The 22,396-nt window shown below is 36.1% G+C and overlaps 1 protein-coding gene across 1 annotated transcript in view; it reads right to left on the reverse strand.

Moving 5' to 3' along the window:
* The window catches only part of SLCO1B3 (solute carrier organic anion transporter family member 1B3), a 67,189-nt gene extending 45,300 nt beyond the window's left edge, over positions 1-21,889 (reverse strand). The window contains exons 1-2 of the mRNA XM_046653094.1: positions 21,779-21,889; positions 17,129-17,277 (exon numbers count right to left, since the gene is read on the reverse strand). Of these exons, the coding sequence (XP_046509050.1) occupies positions 17,129-17,215 (87 nt within the window). The 5' untranslated portion in view covers positions 17,216-17,277; positions 21,779-21,889. The remainder of the gene's footprint in view (positions 1-17,128; positions 17,278-21,778) is intronic.
* Between the last annotated feature and the right edge of the window lie 507 nt (positions 21,890-22,396).

The raw sequence follows: 22,396 nt of genomic DNA on the forward strand, positions 1-22,396 counted from the left end.
CCTCATTGTTACCCTTTTCACACTGCAGCCAGGGTGATTTATGAATATATATATAGCCATTTACACTTTGAACAGTGCTAAATTCCAACTGGACTCATTCTGCGGAAAATACAATTATAAAGTCTGTGGGAAAAACAAAAAACACCTGAGGGCATGGGAAAGTAAACAAAAGCAGTCAGATTCTAGATAGGAGTTGACACTTAAAAGAAGGAAATATCTTAGATTAGTTTCTCAGTCTTATGAATTGGGGTGAAGCCATGTATGAACAGGGCACCTCAAGGTAGCCCAGTTAAGGATAAAATAATTGAATTGAGATTTGAGCTACTGCCTAAGAGAGTTTGCAGTTTCAGGTCAACAAAGTTAATTGTCTTGTAAAACAAACAAACAAAAAATCAACACTCTTTGGAAGAATATAACAGTGTCCAAAATTACCAACATATGAGGAGCCAGGAAAATGTAACCAATTCTCGAGAAAAATGACAATCAACTAGACCAACCCTCAGATTACACATATATTGATATTACTGGACAAGAATTTTAAAGCAACTAGTCTAACTGTGCTCTTTGATGTAAAGAAAAATAATCTCACAATTAATGAAAAGATAGGAAATTTCACAAAAAGAAGCTATAAAAATGAGAAAATGCAATATCTGAAATAAATATGCATAACTAAGATGTTAGCTTATACCACATCTTCTCGACAGATATTGTGTGTGTATTCCCTCTGTAGTCTATAATTTCCTGTGACATAGATCTGAGCACTTCTCCAAATTTTCCTAAAGAATTTTCTCACAGAAGCCATTAATGGGCAATATAGCTTTTGAAAACTTTTCGTAGCAGAAATAAAAAAAGATTGCCTCAGACATCCCAAAGAAAACAACTTAAAACCTCACCTGTCACTGGATACTTCTCTTTCCAACTAATAAAGGAAGGGCATGAATATAAATCATGTTATTGTGTGAACTCTTATTTACTAGGAATTATTTAAGGTATTCTATAAATATTATTTCTAGTGTTCAGAAAATCCCTGCATGGCATGCATTACTCTCTTCATTTTAGAAAGAAAAATAATAAAGATGCAAAGTTATTTAACTAGAGGAATAAAGCTAAAAGCAGGGTAGAACTGGAATTTGAGCAAAAGTATTTCATACATGAACAAACAAAATAGTTCTTGGATCTAATATACTAATCCACCTTTCATTCATCTCCTTATCATCCTAAATCAGACCCTTGTTACCTCTTATGTGGTTTATTTGTAGTAGTCTGCCTGCTTTCCCCCATTTTCAGGAAAAGGAATCCTGCATGAAGTTTTATTTCTCTGGCTTTATTGAGGTATAATTGACAAATAAAATTGTATGAATTTAATATGTACAACATAATGGGATTTGACACATGCATATATTATGAAATGGTTACTACAATAAATTTAGTTAACACACCCATTGCCTCATATAGTTACCTTTTTTGCTGTGAGAACATTTTGAATTGAATGTAAGTATTATCAATTTAATATAGCATTTCCAAACAAGATTGGAATATAATTTACTCATGTTTCAGAAAAACTAGGCTTTGGGTACATTATTTCTCTCTTTGCTTGGTTTAATTTCATATCTGAATTCTATATCTCATATTTTCCCCCTTCTTTTCCTTAGGCCTCCCACCCACTGCACTGTATTTTTCTTGTCAAAAGTAGTAAACCATCCACGGACTTGGTGTGCATGTGATGCAAGAAAACAGAATGTACTTTAGAATCAGAGGGTCTGGATCCAGTTATCTTTTTTTTTTCTTTTACTTAATAACCTAACAATGATGGAAAAGTTACACAATTCACTGAACTTCAGTTTCCTCATCAATAAAGGGATAATGTGCAATATTTAATTTATTTATTTCATAGGGTCTCTGCAAAGTTCAAAGGAAATTATGTTCATGAGTTCTTGAACACGTTTGTGAATGTTTCTCAATGCACCAAACACACATGGAATTTGGAGCGGCATTATTGATTTATTCTTTCTCTCTCTCTTTTTATTAATATAAGATTTGTTTTTGAAGCTTTGCTCCATTTACAGAAATTGTTCTTAGCACTAGGGGAAGAACAGGAAGGGTGCTAAGTGCCAAGCTGCTTCCTACCACCTGTGGAAGATTTATAACTGAAGTAGAAACATGTATATTACATAGTGAAAAAATTATAAAGCACTCGTCTGATGCATAAATTGGCTGGTGTAACCCCAGCCCAAAGATTTAATCTGTATTAAACATCAACATTTTGCTTTAAAAAAATACATCCTTGTCTTTGTAAATATATATTTACTATATTTTATTTTGCCTTATATAATTTTAATACATTGTGACAACTACGTTTTAAAATTTTTGGTATTCTTTCTCCTTTTTTTTATTATAACTAATTATATGTCTTATATTCCTATCAGCAGTCACTTTGGCTAGTAAACATCTTATGGTTAATTCCTTTTGCATTTTTACAGAGTTTGTCATTTTTATATTCTGTGTTTTTTGGTCTTTCTTATTTGATTCATTTCAGCCAAATTTTAGGTAATCACTATCATAATCCTCAGACTTTTGTGATATCCTGGTAGTTGCTTAGCTGATTAGCTTTAGATACTTCTCTCATAACTTATGTTCTGAATATAGTCATGTAAGTATAATGTTTTAATATGTACTAGAGTTTCAAAATGGCAGACTTTGACATTGTCGTTTAATCATTTACTGGCACTGCCCTTTAAGGGGATGGGGGAGGGAGTTTCTAGTATTCAAAGGTCTTTGCCCTGAAATCTTCACAACCTATCTTCAACTTCACCTTTGGCTCTTGGATTCAATACTTCTGGTGTTGATCTTAGTTTACCTCTTCACCTATTTTATTACTCAACCTATTAAAATACACAACTATTATATTTATTTTTGGTTGCCTTCAATATCTTTACACGACCCAGATCAGCCTCTGGCAGTGTGTCTTCCACCTCAGTGCAGGGATTGGTAATGATTGCTCAGACCTCAGGAGTAAGTGTCCCCAAGAGTAAAATCAGGGTACCTCAGAAGTCCTGCTCAACAAAGCAGCTAAGGAAATGAGGTGGGGCTGACTAGTCTTGAGCATTATCTTCCGTGGGTATTGCCCTCACTGTTCCTACAGTGCTAGATTACACTCCACTTAAAGCAGTTCCTCCCTCGGAGAACTGAGAGAGCACAATTAGAGGAGTTTGCAGAGTGCATAGTGACACGCAGTTTACTGGTGACGGATGTTCTTCACCCTAACGCGCATCTCCTTTCCTGCTTCTGTGAGCTCTTGGAGCTCACATCGACATGGTCTGTTCTCTGGTCCTTCCACTGTCCCCACTATCAGAAAGAGTAACCATCAAAACCAGAGAACTATGAACTCAGGATGAAATAGTGAGAACTTTGAGGAAGATAAATCCCTTCAAAAGAGAGAAGAGAGAAAAAAAAACCCCTGAGATGTAGGCTCTATAAGAAGTAGATGTTTTAGAAGACACTCAACAGGAGTTTAAATAAGTATAATAAATAAAATAGATGAGGAATATTAGAAAATTAAAATAAAGGCAAAAGAAAATAACAAAAAGAGAATAAGTGAAAAATATGAGGTATGAAAAATACAACGCCCTAAAAATAAGATAATATATGGAATAAAAACAAGAAAGGATGAGTTAGAATATCCAGTTGAGGACTTCACCTGTAAAGGATTTGAAAAAATATATATATGAAAGCTAGAAGGAAAAAAAGATAATTTAAATATGTATATGAAAAGTTAAGATATACAAATGTTTGAATTAAAATTGACAACTGAATAATAGATGCCTTAAAAGGAGAAAAAAATAAGTTCGAGAGGAGGAATACTTAAAGGAACAATAAATGCACCTTTCTCAATAGTCACAAAGATGAAAAACATCAGGTTGAAAGTGCCATTGAATACCCAACAAGAAAGATAAGGAAGAATCTCACACAAGCATATGGAAAAACCAGAGACAGTGTAGTGAAATTTAAGAATATCAAAGACAAAGAAAACTCTGAAGGCTTCCAGGAAAAAGAGCAGATCACTTTTTAACAGCAACAGTGAGTATAAAAGATAAAACCAAGGAATAATTTTTTTTAAAGTATTGAAGTAAAAGAAGATTGAACCAAGAATTTTATATTTAGCAAAATGGTCATTCAACTATAAGGATATATATTCTCAAGCATATAAGGCCCAAAAAATTTGGCACATACAGATCCGCTCTGAAATCACTTTTAGAAGAATTACTTAAATAAAAAGAGAGCAAAACCCAGGAGATAATGCTTGGGATTTGTAAAATAAGATGGATACATTTACTTGGTATATTTTGTTATCGCATTTAGAAAAATAAGACCAAAAAAAAAGGAAAGGAGGGAAATAGTCATACTATCTAAAATTTAAAATTTTAGATTTAAAATCCAAATAGCATCAGTATGATAGAGACTGAGGAGGCACATCTAAGGACATGGGGACATGCTTCAGTACTTGCCTTGTTATGAAAAAGATAATATACCAATTGAAAACAATAAGAAAATATTAAAAGCAGCATAGAAAGAAGGGGGTAAATTGGTATAATAAGCTAAGATAATAGAAACCAGTACATCAATGCCTGCAAAAACTGTAAATGGACAAAGATAGATTTTTTAGTTTAGATTTTTAAAAATATCCAACTATATGCTCTTTATAAGAGATTCTCTTAAATTATCAGGAAATTTTGATTATAGTAAATGGATAAGAAAACAGAGTTACTAAATGAAAGCTCTTGCAGCCATAGTAGTAAGAGCCAAAATAGACTTAAAGAAACATTATTAGGGATAGGGAAAGTTTCTCCATATTGATTTAAGTATATATCCACTTAGAAGATAAAACAGTTAAAAACTACACGCACTTAATAGCTAAAAAGACATATAAACAAAAATCCATAGGAGAGTTCATCAGCAAGATGGTGAAGTAAGATCTATACCCTCCTTACCCCTCACAAACTCACCAATTCAGCAGCAACTCACAGACAAATTCCCTCTGTGAGGGATCCAGAAACACAGAGAGAATGTGAAACCAGACTCATAGGAGCTAGTAGAAAAATTCAGGAAACCCTCTCAGCAAAGACCCTGCAGCTGGCACAGCACCATATGATCAGGAATAGACCCCCCAGCTCCCAGCTTTTCCCAGGGGAGAGAAGGAGTTTGTTCATACATCTAGCACTCCAACTTCTCCAAGGGGGCTCTAGAGAGGACTGGCTTCTGTCTTGCCAGTCTTAGAGGTCTGACAGGTCCAACATAGGCTAGCCACCTGGAGGAGAAGGGAGATAGTGTTAGACACAATAGATCCTCTTCCTTACTCAGAACAAAGTGAACAGGTGAAAAATCCCAGCTCTCATCTTCCCCCATGGGAAGAAATAACGTTGGTAAAGGCCCCCAATACTTTGGCCAAACTTATTGATGGGGGGATCTTCTGCCGTATGAGACCAGTCTGTGAAGACTAGGAGAGGTGTCTGTTTTGTCTAATGCACAGACGTCAACATAGAGATTGAAGGAAAATGAAGAATCAGGCACAGATGTTCTAAACAAAGGAGCAAGATAAATCTTCAGAAACGGACCCTAATGAAACAGACTTATGTGATTTACCAGATAGAGAATTCAAAATAATTCATAAAGATGTTCACTGAGGTCAGCAGAGCAATGTATAAGCAAAGTGAGAATTTCAACATTCTCAGACATAGAAAATATAATAAAATACCAGATAGAAATTATGAAGCTGAATAATACGGTAATCAGACCAAATAAATCACTATAGGGGTTGAACAGCAAACTAGATCAAGCAGAAGAAAGACTTAGTAAACTTAAAGATAGGTCCTTGGAAGTAATTCAGTCAGAAGAGCTTTTCCTGTAAGATGAGAAAGAAGGCAAGTATGTGAACTCTTCCTTCTATTCAACATAATACTGGAAGTCTTTTTTTTTTTTGAGGAAGATTAGCCCTGAGTTAACTGCTGCCAATCCTCCTCTTTTTGCTGAGGAAGCCTGGCCCTGAGCTAACATCCGTGCCCCATCTTCCTCTACTTTATATGTGAGATGCCTACCACAGCATTACTTGCCACATGGTGCCATGTCTGCACCCGGGATCTGAACTGGCGAACCCTGGGCCACCAAAGCGGAACGTGCACACTTAACTGCTGCGTCACTGGGCCAGCCCTGAGTACTGGAAGTCTTAACCAGAATAACCAGACAAGAAAACTAAATAAAAGGTATACAAATCACAAATGAAGAAGTAAAATTGTTCTTGTTTTCAGCGGACTATCCCCTTATGTATAGTAAAAACTCTAAGGACTCCACATAAGCAAATTAGAACTAATAAATTTTTTGAATATGCAGGATGGAAAATCAACACTCAAAACTCACTTGCATTTAGGGGCCGGCCTGGTGGTGCAGTGGTTAAGTTCACACATTCCACTTTGGTGGCCCGGGGTTCGCCGGTTGGGATCCCGGGTGCAGACATGGCACCATGTGGCAAGTAATGCTGTGGTAGGCAGCTCACATATAAAGTAGAGGAAGATGGGGCACGGATGTTAGCTCAGGGCCAGGCTTCCTCAGCAAAACTTCACAGGTTTTGAAGATTAGGATCTGGACATCTTTGAGGGCCAATATTCTGCCTACCTGTTAATATATTAGGTTACATGGCAAGGGGGTATTAAGGTTGCAAATGGAATTAAGCTTGCTAATCATATGACCTTGAAGATATTATCTTAAATTATCCGGGTTAACACAATGTAATCACAAGTGTCCTTCAAATGCGGAAGAGAGACGCAGAAGAGTCAGTGTTAGGGTGATGCAATGTGAGAAATACTTGACTGATGACCAGCATTGGATAAGGAAGTGAGCTATGAGCCAAGAACTTCGAGCAGCCTCTATAAGTTGGAAAAGGCAAGGGAATGAATTGTCCCCTAGAATCTCCAGAAAGTAACACAGCCCTGCCAACAGCTTGATTTTACTCCAGTGAGACCCATTTCAGACTTCTCAACTTCAGAACTGTAAGATTATTACACAACTGTAATAAATTTGTGTTGTTTTAAGCCATTAAGGGCACACATGCATACACATACATACAAATATACATATGTGTATGTTTGTATGTCAGTGTCAGGTGGTAAATGGTACAAAGAAATCAATTTGGTTAAAGAGTTATGAGTAGAAAAGGCTATTTCATATGAGGTGGTCGTGAATGAGGTAATGTTTAAACAGAGATTTGAATGAGATGAAGAAGCACGATATCTGAGAGTAGACCATTTCAGAAGAGGAAACAGCAAGGGCAAACTTCTCCAAGACAAAGTGTGCTTGGCGTTTTTGAGAAACAGCAAATAGGCTAATATGGCTGGAGGAAAGTGAACCAAAGGAAAACCAGAATATGGGTAATGGTGGTGGTTACATATGGGATGGTTATTCTGATTATTTCTGGAAGGCGAGTGTCAGTGAAGGTTAGAAAGAGGGAAATTTTACTTTTGCCCTATCTATTGTTTATGTTTTTTGATGATGATGCATTACTTTTGTGTTTTTAAGGAATTTTCATTACAACCTAGAGGCACAAGAAATCTGAAGCACAGAAATGACAACTGTAAAGATGAAGGATATACTGGCAGGGTCTATATAACCTAGTTGATTTGGTTCAAAAATTGAGGGAAAAGGGTAAGAAAGACTCAGAGTATGCTGTTATTACTTAAAAGTGTCCATTATCTATTTGCATTTTTGTACATTTCTACCTGCTGAGTCTGTATATACACATCTTTAAACATGTATTTGTGTTTGTGCACATGGACATAGACAAGTATAAGAATCCTGTGGTTTCTTGACACTGAATGATTTGGTCTGAAATTGAACTTTTAGAAGTAATAGGATAAGGAAGATCATTAAATAATCCACTTATAAATCCCTGTTTACCAGAACATCTTAAGGGTACTGATATTATGGAAACCCACAGTTACTTTAGCAACATGGAGTAGAATTGAGAGCATGGGATTTTGAATCAGACTGCCTGGGTTCAGACCTTGGTTTTGCCACTTACCAGTTTGGGGACCTAGAGGAAGTCATTTGCCTTCTCCGTGTCTAAGTTTTTTAATCTGTAAGAGGGAGATCATTGACTCTGGCTGACAGAAGTGAGGTAAGGAATAAATCCACTGACAGAAGTAGAATACCAGAACAGCATCTGGCATATGGTAAGTGCTCAATAAATGTTTGTTACTATTATTGTTTCTCTGGCCTTCTTTTTTGGGCTGGAGCTAACAGACTTCATATATACTGCTAACTTGCCAACTCTCAGCTCTTCTCCAAATATGCTGCAGAGGACCACTCCAGCAATCTTATTTGCTTCAGCCTATTTGTTGTCACCTTGCTACACATGCGCAAATGAAATCACTATAACCCTCAGCGTTTAAAAGCAGAAACAATCCAGCACACCATATTGCCCCCACACAATAATATGTAATACAGTTGCATTAACCAATATCTTTTCCTTGTAACTGTGATCCTGCTTAAATATTATTCAAATATTTCATCAGAACAGACTTGACCAGTAATCTCTGAAAACAAACAGATTTCATGTTCCCTGGACAAAGTTAAAAGGGACCTTAAATAACATTATTGCAGTCGAGTCTGATCTCTGTGGTCTTTATTCGGCTAGATAAGACTACAACTTTGAGTAAAACACTTAAATATTGGTAAAGGCGGCCTTGATAGATTTTTTGATTGACAGATGACTTCCCCATGGAGGTTTAAGGGCTTTGACTTGAATTCAAATGTTTTGGATTTATAAGTTAGATGACTTCAGGCAAACTTCTCAGTTTCTCTGAGTCTTTAGTTTCCTGAACCCTGAGTTCAACGAGTACTTTTCCCTGTGTATGAAAATCCCAATACAGTCTATATCATTTAGCGTCTCAAAGTTTTGTGACAAAAGCAATAGAAAAGATTATTGCTTTTACCAACCTGCATATGGAAAAATGAAATAGCTTTCCTAAGTCATCAACTCGGTCTCTGGGGCAGGTCTTTTGATTGCTATTGCAGATCTCTTTTCTATTGGACTATATTATATAAGTTATTAGAATAAAAAATGCTGTTCTCTAAAAAATTTTAAATAGCTCAAGATCTCAAAGTGATTCACAAGACTGATTAATCTTCTCTGTTTATAGTGTAACAGCAGGCCCTCCAGGATGAGTTCAACTGACCCCATCTGATCAACAGAGTCATTAAAAATCTTTCAGAAAATTTTCAAAGTCATGTAGCCAGAGCATGTGCAAAAGAAGAAATCTTGATCTGAAATGGCTGTGGAACTAAAGATTCTCCTCCCCACGGAACCAAAGGACCAGGACATGACCGGAACTTAAAAGTCAGACACCTATCAAAAGTGAGGAGTCTGTCATTCAGGAAGATTCAGTGTGAAAATTCCTTTCTCACCTTACTACAAATGTTTAGAACCTCATCATAAATGTTTAGAAGCTTACCATAAATACTTGAAGCCCACCAATCAAAACCTGTCCCATCAGCATTTTGCCGTGCCAGCCTGTTGTCCTAACCTCTTAAATTTTGCCCCAAATCCTGAATCTGGGAAACAGATCTGAGGGTACACACCCTGTTTCCCTGCAGATTGATCTCCCAGAAGAAAGACGATTCCCTTTCCCAAAAGCTGATGCCTTAATTAATTGGCTCGTGTACATACATCAGGCAAGAGAGCCTCAATTTTGTGCAGTAACAAAATTTGACAACCACCAAGGGACCAGGTCCTGTGATGCCCCTGCCCAAGGCTCTGGAGCCCCGGTGGGTTATGGGGTTTTTCTGCTGACCCTGAGTGGCCTCCTAGACAATTTTGTCTGGAGGCTCAGCTAATTGGATTCCTGTTTCCAGCCTTGGTGCCCAAGGTCTTCTTGGCACTCTTTTTCCTTTTGAGAGAAGAAAACAGCTCCAGGATCACATGTATTTTGGGTCAGCGTCCTCATTAAAAACGTGCCTGTGCCTAAATTGTCTAATAATCTCATTAGGATTGTGGGTTAGAGGCCCCACTGGGGAGATTTTTGCTGCGCTAAAGTCCCATGCCTAGAATTATGGCTTCAAAGGAGATAATATAAAAGGGTTACAGCCTCTGGAGCACTCATGGGATCAGGGTTAGAGTCCAGAGTTCTAGAACAGGGTCCCAGAGTACCCTGGGTTAGAGTCTCAGATATTGGATTTCTGTCTCTCTTCATGTTTGTCAATGTCTGACTATTTTATTTGTTAAAATTGGCTGTCTGGGAACTGAGTTTCTCAGTGACCATAACAAACTCTCTTTAGAAATTATCTTGTTTGTTGTGTCCACCTTGTGAAAAGCCCCCTAAAATGGAGATAACTGTAAGGAGCTGGCAAAATAGCCCAGGATAGTTTAAAATTATGGAGGCCACTTTGGGACTCTTTTTTTTGGTGAGGAAGATTTGCCCTGAGCTAACATCTGTGGCCAATCTTCCTCCTTTTTTGCTTGAGTAAGATTAGCCCTGAGCTAAGATCTGTGCCCACCTTCTTCTGTTTTGTATGTGGGTCACCACCACTGCATAGCTTGACATGTGGTGTAGATCTATGCCCAGGATCCAAAGCTGCAAACCTGGGCCATCAAGGCAGAGCATGCTAGACATAACCACCATGCCATGGGGCTGGCCCTGGGACTCCTTTTTAAGAGCTCGGTAATACAGAAATTTTTTTAGAGTCAAGCTCACCACTTTCTGGCACCTAAAGCTTCCAGAAGCTTCAAATGTTTTCAAAGAACTTCAGAATCTTATCAAGCTTGTTTTGTAAGCTTGGTGATGGCTTGGATTGATAATCATCAGGTTGGGGAGCCCCAAAAATACAGTTGGACAAAAATGTGGCCGCACCCCATTTTTGTGGTCAGAGACGGTAGGACAGAAATTCAGGTTGTACTCCCTTTTGCAGCTGAGGGTCCTACTAAACTGCCATCAGCCCCAGAGAATTACTTTAGCCATTAGAAGGAAAGTTCTGATTAGATAAGATCATTTAAAAGTGCACTTTAAAGTAAAGACTTCAAAATTCCAAAGTAACCTTATTGAAAGCTTTGTTGCAAAAAGCTAACAGAATATTAAATTATAAAAGAAAAACACATATTAGATCATGTCTTTACAGATACTCCCATAATCTGCCTTCAAAGGAGGGCCCAAAATGAGACCCTCAGAGAGTTAACAAGATGCAGAGATTTTCTGGAAAACTGCTAGGTTAAAGATTACTGGAATTGCTCAATACTGCCACATATAGTTATTGTTTGTCTTGGCTGAAGTCTGACAAGTTATTTGAAAGAGTTTAGCTACTTACAATCAGAAATTCAGCCAAACTGGTATTCAAAGCCTGAGAGGAACTTTCTTTCCAGGCATTCTTCTCAAAGTTAAAATAAAACTAAGTGTCCAAAGGGAAAGAAGTGAATTAGGGATGATGTAGTTGGATGGGTAGATCAGCCTACAATGTCATTTAAGTTACAACCCAATTTCTGAGAAGTTAAGAGGAACTGTCCTTAAAAAGAAAAAATCCTTGCAAGACTAGAAATGGAACTCCATGTGCAGTTCAGATTCCACCCATCTCCTTTATCTCAAAGAGCTTGCAAACTCTCAGGCAACTATCCAGCCCATCACGAATTCCAAAGACTGAAGGGAAAAAAAGGAAAAAAGGAAAGAAAAATGGCCATAAGGGTGTCCTCACCCAAAATATAGCATCTTGAGTGTCTTCTCCACAAATATTAGTAAAAAATCTTAAAAAAAATTTGGATTCATAACTAGGGAGCCTTGTATTACTGTACCTGACTCATGGCGGTAATTTTAAAACAATAACTATAGAGTCTCTGTGTATTTGTGTCTATATATATATGTGTATGTGATATCTTACCTCCAGATGGTATAATTTCTAAAGAACTCTATTCAATCAGCTTAAAGTAAGTGCTTATATAAATTATTTCTAAATGTAATGGAAATTAATCCAAATGTTTTTCAAGCTAACATGATATAAAATAATCTTTGGTAAACAAATGCTTATTTAAGATTGTTGGCTTAGTTAAAATGGGCATATCCTTAGAGTTATCAGCATTGGATATCACGTAAACATACAGCCTTTACCACTTCTTGCTGGCAGGTTTTGTAACAGAGATTACGTGAGTCAAATAAACTCATGTTGTCTTTATTGTAGAATTTATCAGCAGGAACAATAGCTTAAAAAAAATAGCTGATTTTGTCTGATGTCTCATAAAGTCCTTATAGGCAATCTAAATACTTTTTGGAAACAGGGAAACTAAATAAATGTGTAAAAGGTAAATGTTTTTTTGGAAAACTTTTTAGCAATCTTTATATGTTATGACGTATGTACTTAAAATAACTTAAGATGAAGACTAACTGCTTTAGTATCACATAAAGTTTTTGTGAGTAATCTAAATATGCTCATTACAAACAAATGGTCTAGATATAAGTGAGATTAGAGTTCATGGATAAACTCAACAATAATTATATTTTATGGCATGAGTATTTAATATAACTGCCAAAACATATTAGATATAGGTTTACCTACTTTTGGCTTCTTATTACAGAGAAACTAAAAGATGTTTGGGTCTATTAGTAAACATGTCTTGTATTTTATTAAAAGATTGTACTATGAAGCAGCGTTTTTATAGAAACTATGAAAAGTCTTTATAAATTTGCCAAGCCATAGAATGCTAATGTAAGAGACAGTTTATAATTCCCTACTTCTCAGTTTTCACTAAAAATAAAGGTCTGCAAGGGTTAAAAATCCTAATTAATATATGTGATTAAAGTTACTAAAAATTATTAAGGCAAACATCTTTGTATTCAAGGAAAGTATGATGGATATTTTCAATAAAGAAGGTACAAAGAATGGAGATATATATATTTTGTGTGTGTGAAGAAGATTAGCCCTGAGCTAACATGTGTTGCCAATCTTCCACTTTTTGCTTGAGGAAGATTGTCACTAAGCTAACATCTGTGCCAATCCTTCTATCTTATGTGGGATTGCCACCACAGCATGGCTTAATGGGTGGTGCTAGGTTGGTACCCAGGATCCAAACCTGCCAATCCCTGGTTGCCAAAGCAAAGCCTGTGAACTTAACCACTACCCCACTGGGCTGACCCAAGGATGGAGATATTTTTGTTTTGTTAAGAAAGATAAATTTGTCCTAAAGTACTAGGAGGAAAGAAAGAAGTCCTGGGACAAATTCTGACTGTAAAAAGAAAGTTATAGAAGGTTTGTGGGAGAGGAACGCTGAGGAAAGAATTTTGTGCATGGTCAAGTTGGCTAAGATTAAAATGAATTTAATTAAGTAAATCAGGTGTTTTTTTTTTATTGAAGAAGATTCACCCTGAGCCAAATTTATTGCCAATATTCCTCTATTTTGTATGTCAGCTGCCATCACAGCATGACCACTGATAGATGAGTGGTGTAGGTCCATGACCAGGAACCAAACCCTGGCCACCAAAGTGGAGCACACTGAATTTAATACTAGACCACTGGGACTGGCCCTAAATAAATGAGTTTCAATATAAAAAGTAAGCTGGTGCAAAAATTAGAATTTGGTTTTCTCTCTCCTAAAAGGATAATTTTCTTGAAATTTTAGTCTGCTCTTGTTAAAGAGATTACAAAAAGTTTTTTCTTGACTTTTGAGTAAGTCTTCCTAAAAGACAGAAAGTCTGTGTTTTGTCAAAATAATTTCCTACATTCCAAAAGCTGAGGTCTCTCTATTAAGAAAACGAAGGTTTTTAAAAATTTGTTTAATTATTTGTTTCTCTTAACATCTTATGTTGTCACTTTGGTTAAACAGATAACTAGGCATTATTTCACAGTGAGTGTTGTTTCCTATTTGACCAAGTGTTTTAAAATCTTTGGATGTTTTTGACAAGCTCCTCAAATTCAAATCCTAAATTAAGTTTTTCTTTGAAGGTGAAAATTTCTCTGAGAATTTTCAGAGGGCCCCTGGGACTACTAAAAGAAATTTGTTCTCTCTTCCTGTAAAGAGGAAGATATTAAACTAATTAGGCTTATTTAGTATGTTAAATTACATGGGAAACATTGCCAAATAAGTGGTGACAAACTTTCTTAGGTTATATTATGTGGATAAATGTTATTGAAGTGTTTTAAAAATTACATAACATTCCTGAAATTCTGATCTATCCTGGTTATCAGTCATAATTGTAGTTATTATCTTAAAGTGTTGTATGTTGTTGTAGAAGTAACCAAGTTTCCTTGTCAATTGCCATTTTGAGTCTTTTGTCATTTACAGATAGTTATTGTTTTACTCTAATGCCTTTGGAAATGTTTCATCTTCAGAGAGATTCATGGAAAGGACTCTGACACTTACACTAGAATGCAGGTTTCTGATAAGCTTTCAGATCATGAAAATGAACTGGGTAAGAAATTACAGAACTCTAATGGAGAAACTGATGACTTCATGAAACTGCTAACAAAAGGTCAAGATCAAGAGTTGACTACATGAAACTGAATGAACTAATAAGAGTGATTATAATTTTTACGATTTTTTTGTTTGAAATATTGCTTATCTTTTAATGTTTTGTTTTTCCAGATTTTAGGAAACCTTTTTCTCTTTTCTCTTAAGCTAACTATGACTTATAGCAATTTGGTAAATTATACCTTTGTAAGCATAATTGAAACATTTATCTTTTTCTCCCTACCTTATCCCTCCAGAATTTAGAACCTCTTGGTGAGTGAATTTTTTATTTTCATGGCAATATAGTTGTTTTCATGAGTTCAATAAGAATCTGATCTCCTTATAGCAGGACACAATTGGAAACATTGGTTATATTACCAAGGCATTGAGAGGAGCATCTTATTTGAGAGAAACATGCATAGACTCAGACAACCAGACAGATTTGAGGAACAAAGATTGGACTCGACAGAAGAAAGCCTCTTGGAAATATTTGCCTGGTACCTTGCTTAGAGGGTGCCCAGCAACCTTACCAGGTGAGCAAAGAAGGTCACTTCCCCAGTAGGTGAGAAGAACCTCAGGATGTTTTGGGGAACCTCAAGAGAAGAGAGGAATCCACCCACATCTATAGGTATTACAGGCAGAGTCTGATGACAAGTCCTTGGCTTGGCTTTCTTGGCCTTAAGAGGCCTTCAAAGTTCAATCCAAGATTCCTTATAAAAAATTCCAGGGGCTGGCCTAGTCGTGTAGCAATTAATTTCACTCACTCGGCTTTGGCAGCCTGAGGCTTGCCAGTTTGGATCTTGGGCATGGAGCTATGCATCGCTTATCAGGCCATGCTGTGGCAGGAATCCCACATATAAAATAGAAGAAGATGATCACAGATGTTAGCTCAGGGCTAATCTTCCTCAGCAAAAAGAGGAGAATTGGCAGTTGATGTTAGCGCAGGGCTAATTCCCCCCCCCCCAAAAAAAATTCCACTAAAGCAGATTTGAAAGAGCCTATAGGATCAATTGCTACTCTTGCCATACTTATGTAAATATTTGGGCCAAGTTTATTGAAACTAGGATTACTTTGCAAACCCATAAGTTTTAATTTGGCTATCTTTGGTATAAATGGGGGGTGATTTTAGAGAGAAAATTATGCTTCAATAAAGACTATAGTACACATTCATGGATATTAGATTCTATCCCCATTGTCTTTGAGGTTTTTGTTTTCTATCTGTAAGCTGGACAGGGTCCTGAATTCTTCTAGCCTCCTGAAGTATCTGGCTACAAATCTCCAACTAACCTTTTCAATTTTTTCCATCATTTTCATTTGGAATCATTGTGAACTGAAACCACCCTTTGTCCTGAATCCCTGCAGACTGAAGCTGGACAACTTGATATAAACTTAAGAGAGATTCATGCCTATTCATGTAAGCCACTCAAAAGATACCTGAACACCTGATGACATCATCAGAGATATTTAAAACTGCAAAAGATGCTTCAACACTAACATCTAGAAATCTTCTTGACTGGCTGCCCCTGGGCTCAGAAACTGGTTCATAATTTTCTCCAACCATTACCCTTGTTTTTCTTTTTCTTTCTCTGGAAATTCTTTTTATGGAATACTTGGTTACTTGCTTACACAATATAGGCCTAACGTTGGGAGCCCATCTGCATCACTATGTTACTAAGAGACTGGTTCAATGAGATGGGCCAACCTATGACCCTTATTAGCAGGAATAAGCTAGAGTAGTTGTCACCCTATACCCCTCAAGATTAAGAAATGAACAACAAAAATGGGGATTGCTAACCATGGGCCCTCTAGGACCTGTTCAACTGACCCACTCTTATGAACAGAGTCATTAAAAAATTGTCTTTCAGAAAATTTGCAAAGTCAGGTAGCCAGAGCATGTGCAAAAGAAGAAATCTTGACCTGAAATAACTGCTGAACCAAAGAGTCTCCTCCCCATGGAACCAAAGGACTGGGACATGACTGGAACTTAAAAGTCAGACTCTTACAAGAAGAGAGGGATCCATCATTCAGGAAGATCCACTGTTAAAATTCCTTTCTCACCTTACCATAAATGTTTAGAACCTTACCATATATTCTTAGAGCCCACCAATCAAACCCTGTCCCACCAGTGTTTCAATGTGCCAGCCTGTTCTAACCTCTTAAATTTTGTCCTAAATCCTGAATCGGGGAGACAGATCTGAGGGCACACATCTCCTGTCTCCTTGAAGATTGATATCACAGAATAAAGCTGATTTCTCTTTTACAAAAGCCGATGCAATAATTAATTGGCTTATTTATTCACATTAGGCAAGAGAACCCCAATTTTGTGTGGTAACAATAAGTCAATTGTAAGAATATTTTTTTACATATTACTCATTACACAGTAGCTTCTTTCATTCTAATCACATTTGTAAATATCTTTTGGTCCATCAAGAACCAGAAAGATGATATCAAAATATTTCTAAGTATCACAAACATCACCAAAGAAAGACCTTCTTCAGATTTAAAGATTGATTTAAGTCAAGATATAGATTATTCTGTTAATATATACGCTTCAGTTGAAAACCCTAATTTAAAATATAATATCCTTTTAAACAACTGGTTGCCTTTTCTTTAAATAAAATCACTTATTTTAGTTTGGAAACATGAAACTCATTCTACCTTAAATCCATTGCAGCATTTAGTTTTTCTTTTCCTTGAAGGTTGTGCCTCTGTTGAATTATTCAAATGCTGATTTTGGTCCATCATTGAACTACAGATATCATGTGAATGTTTTCAATTGTCATCAATGTTTGGTTCAAAATGGTCACCTATTCAGGGAGAAAAAGTATAATTTATTTCACTTTAACAATATACAATTCATAAATAAGAAAAGCTGCAAAGTCAACATCAATCAATCAATCAATAAATCCACTAATATTCATTCAGGGCCTACTACGCCCTGAGCACTGGGCTAGGTAAATGCTGAACACAAAAGGAGGGGGAAAAAACATATACGCACACAGTGCTAGCTTTAGGGAGATTATAATTTAGTTAGGAAGATAAATTTATGGAAAGAAATTCAAAACAACAAGTTAATATGATAATATAGAATCACACACTAGATTAGATGAACAAAAATTTTAAATTACAGAAATAAATTTTTAAAGTATTTTCTACATATCTACATTATGAGATTTAGGAAGGCAAATGTATGTTTAATTTATCTCTACAGTTTTACGAAGTGCCAAACAGTATCTTGCACATAGTAGACAGTCAAAATGGGTATAAAAATAATATAAAGACTTGCAATTAGAGTGGCCTAAGAAAGTTTCATGGAGGAGATACCTCTGGAACCAGGCTCAAAAGCAGGTGCAGCTTGAATTTGTTAAAAAGAGCAAAATGTACTCCAAGTACCTCTCAGAGAGACTCTGGCCATGCTTGACCTTACTTCAATCATGGTCCTGTTTTGTTCGTTTATTTTTGAAGAGAAAATATATGCATGCAGTTGAAAGTACAAAAGATCAAAAAGACATAAAGCAAAGACTCTTCCTCCAACCCTCATCTCCCCAGCATCCAGTTTCTCTTTCTGATGACTAACATTATCAGCTTATAGTGAATCTTATCCAGAAATATGATATGTATTTTTAATTAAGCACATAATATTTTCCTTTTTTAATACAAATGGCAGGATACCATTAACATTGTTCTCCTTTTGCCCTGCTTTATATACTTCACTGTATGTTAATAAATGGTCTCCTCAGTTTTCTTATGGTTGTAAGGTATTCCATTGTCCATAACCTATCTACCTAGTTCCATGTTGACAACCATTTATGTTGTATCTAATTATTTCATATTAGAAAATTTTCTTAACAAGTCATTTTATTTATGTGTGATAATATCTGTAGAATAAATTCCTATGAACAGAGTTTTGAGGTCAAAGTGTAAGAGGAATTATAATTTTGAGTATTATTAAGCCCTTATTTTAAAGACTAAATCAGTCAACTTGTTCCTTAGATTTGCTCTTTTATATAGAATAGTGGGCTCTTTGCTGAGGTTTAAAAAATGTATTCTTTTTTATATAAATGAGCATAATACATATTTATGTATCTAAAATACCTATTAATATACAGGCACACATAAGCATAGATATAGGGTTATTAATTGGGCAACAATTATACAATATATTTAATAATGCACAATTCAGTCTCATTATTTGTGGTAGAAAGTCATTACAAACACTGAAATAGCAAATACTGAACATTGCTCCTAGTGGAAATACAGGGATAGCTTCCTGTGAGCCTTTGGTCACAACATTTTCCTCAACTGATCAATACATAGTGTTTTGTGTGTGCTTTTCTTTAAAGACAGCTTATTTAATTTATGTTTTTGATCTATTAACATGGAATTTGTGGCCAACAGACTCTATAGCTCATGCCTGAAGGAAACTTATATAACTCATATTTTTTCCATCACGCATGTCCCAGCCTTCCTGCACTTAGGAACAGTGGCCAATACTTCAAGCACTATGCTTGGGAGCCATTTTAACACCAACAAAAAGCACAAAAGTGAAAAAAATATGGCACTAAATAGACTATGATAAGGTCAAATGTTTACAATACAAGAGCTGAAACAAGAAGGAAGAGCCACACCTTGCTTGACCTCAGCTGGGAACATGCGCGTCTTACAGCTAAAATTTTTTGCCACTCAGTGCACATATGCAGATGACCGTGAAAGAGCCTCAGTAGTGATTTTGGAGTTACAAATAAATTTTAATAAGGAGGCAAATTCACAAATACAGAATCCACAAATAATGAGGTTCAACTATATATTTTATTCATTAATTTATTCAACAGGGACTTATTGATTTCCTATATTATAAATATACAGACTATGAATATATTTGTAATTCATATTTAACGGATAATGTATAAAAATAGAAACAATAAATATAAGAGGATATTATCACTTGTGTATATGGAGTTTATATAAACATATGTATGAATGCAGAAACCCATCTGTGTACATCTAAGTGAATCCAGTCATTCCACTTCTGCGTGTGCTCCATACATGCCTGTACCTGGGTAGTTTCAGTTACTGGGTGGAGTGAAATAAGGAGAAAATTAGCAGTTTGGTGGTCCAAAAGTCATAAGCAGTTCTTTGATAAATTTCGTATTATTTTTTTCCCATGAATATCTCTTTTTGCATCTTTCCCCAGGATTTAAATGGTAGGAAATAATTTTTTACCACTTACCAATTTTTACCACATCTTTGAATGATTTGCAGGCTGGATATTCTCCCTTTAGCTTTAGTTTTTGTGGGTTTTTTTCTTTTTTTTTTTTTTTTGGCTACTGAACAAATATTCTTGAAGGCCACTATCTCATCACTGCCAACCTTGTTTATTGCAATTGATTAAATTCTAATTATCATGTCTTCTAGGCTTCTCTCTATCCTATATATATCATACCCATCCTCAGAATCTTTCAGAAGTCACTTGTACCATACAAAATAAAATTCATACTTCTTATTTGAGAGTTTTCACAAACTAAAACCAGTCCTTATTTTTAATCATTTCCCAATACACCCATAGGCACCTTTGGCCACATGGAATCACTCACCCCAGAAGAAAACTCTGCCCCCTTTTATGTTTCTCCTTAACCTCTAATGGTCTTCCTCATCTCTTGGTTGTAATTCTGCCTTAAATGATCGTCCTAGATATTTTCCCAGTTACCCCCACTTGAAATAACATCTCCCACACTGCTACTCCACTAGAGAACATACCTTGTAACACAGTCATTACTTTTCCCTGTATTTCCACTGCATTCCCAAAGACTCCTATGCCACCCGTCTCTCCCAAATATTGGGAAAAAATATCCATAAAAAAGTCAGACATGTGTGGGGCTGGCCCCGTGGCCGAGTGGTTAAGTTCGCGCGCTCCGCTGCAGGCGGCCCAGTGTTTCGTTGGTTCGAATCCTGGGCGCGGACATGGCACTGCTCATCAAACCATGCTGAGGCAGCGTCCCACATGCCACAACTAGAAGGACCGACAACGAAGAATATACAACTATGTACAGGGGCTCTTTGGGGAGAAAAAGGAAAAAAATAAAATCTTAAAAAAAAAAAAGTCAGACATGTGTAGGTACTTTTTTCTTCATTTCTGAGAAAGGTAAAATTGTAACAAGCAACTGCAAAGTAATTAGAAAGTTGGAATATCAATTTAGGCTTGACTCTAAACACCACACTTTCCATTTCACCATGACATTGAGCCTGAGTTGGAGACACTCAGCATATTTTTCTCTGGACAATCTTTTCTTAGAGTCCCAAACAACTGACATATAAATGAATTTGGGTGACACAATGTATTTATAAGACAAGACCACGGGCATTCAGACGTGGTTTTGAAACTCTCTCTTGACTAGAACAGCCCTGTTCTGCCTAGCTTGATTGGTGTGGAGTAGAGGGCAGAATCTCACCAGCTTCAGCTTATTTGTGTGAAGCTTTTACCATTGGAGGGATCACAGAAAAGCAGTGCAAGCCAAGTGACTCAGTTTCTACTATGTACCTGCGGAACTGAGGAGGACAAAAGGGAAAACAGCATTTACTAACTTCTGAGACATTTTATGAAGGGGCTTCTTCCGTCCTCCACCTTACTTGGACAATAACAATTGTCTTATAAGGGTAGCCACCTTCCTGAATTGGTGAAGGGAATTAATATTTATTGAGTCCTTAGTTTGTGCTAGGAACCATGCAGAGCAGAATTTTTTTCTCATTTGATCAGAGAGAAAATTATCTAGAAAATTTCTTTTTTCTCTCACCTTCAGTCAAATTTGAGTTGAAACAAGGAAAGTAGAGGTGAGTAAGTGACTTTCAGCCACATCCCATTTCTTGATGTTTGCCAACTAACTTCCCATTCAGCATTATCCAGTTAAGAAGAATCAAAGAAATAGAGAGTAAGTCTAATAATTCTACGCAGTTAGTGAAAATAATTGCTTTGGAGCATATTTTTAGAAGGTAACCAGAGGTTCACTTTTCAGACGTGAAGTTCAACTTGTCTAGAAAGTAATAGGAACAAGATTTCAAACTTTATTTTTAAATTATAAATGTGTGATTTTCTGCATTTTATCTTTGAAAGTATATACACCTGAGGCTCTTCTCTCTCTAGTAGGGATATTTAATCAGTTTTAAGAGCTTAGAATATAAGTGTGTGGGAGACACAAAGCACAAAATGTGTAATATTTATCATGCTCATCAAAACATTTTTTTTCCCTGAAATTTGTGGAAGTTTCCCACATAGAAGAAATGCTGAAATTAGAGAATCTCAAAGGTTCTTACCTGGACTTGGAATCCTACAGCAACAGCCACAAGTCCATCTCTTTATCTGTTGTTAAAGTCTCTCTTTAAATAGTTAGTTGGCCTTTTTTCATCAGTCCAATGATGATTAACCATCTTATTAGGTCACTGTCCTGGGCAAAGAGAAGAAAATTAACTAGCTATTTTAAGGGTCTGCTCCAGACTAACGCATTTTAAAGGCTTTCTTACACTTTCTCAGAATTTCTAAATTATTTTTATGTGAAAGTTCAGTTATTAAGCTTTATTTCTAAGAGTAATTTATATTTGTTTACTTGAGTTGATTGCATAAGATTTTTTTCTTTAAAAATACAAATACAACAGATTATCCAAGGTATTTAAAACTCTTCCAAATAGAAAAAAATTCAAGGCAATTTTTTAAATGTGTCTACAGTTTGGCATTCAAAAGAAAAAAATGTACTCTTTTTGCTTGATACTTGGGTGCAGTTCTAATGTGACATGGATGAATACAGGATGTCTCATATAGAATAGTAAAGCGCCAATTCATTATAGATCTTCTAAGTGACAAAATTTTTTAAAAATGACAAAAGTCAAGATTACTTTGCGTGACAGTTTCCTTACATCAAAGCCTAAAGAAAGATC

This window comes from Equus quagga, chromosome 1, assembly GCF_021613505.1.
Source record: "Equus quagga isolate Etosha38 chromosome 1, UCLA_HA_Equagga_1.0, whole genome shotgun sequence".
In the NCBI taxonomy this organism is placed as follows: Eukaryota; Metazoa; Chordata; class Mammalia; order Perissodactyla; family Equidae; genus Equus; species Equus quagga.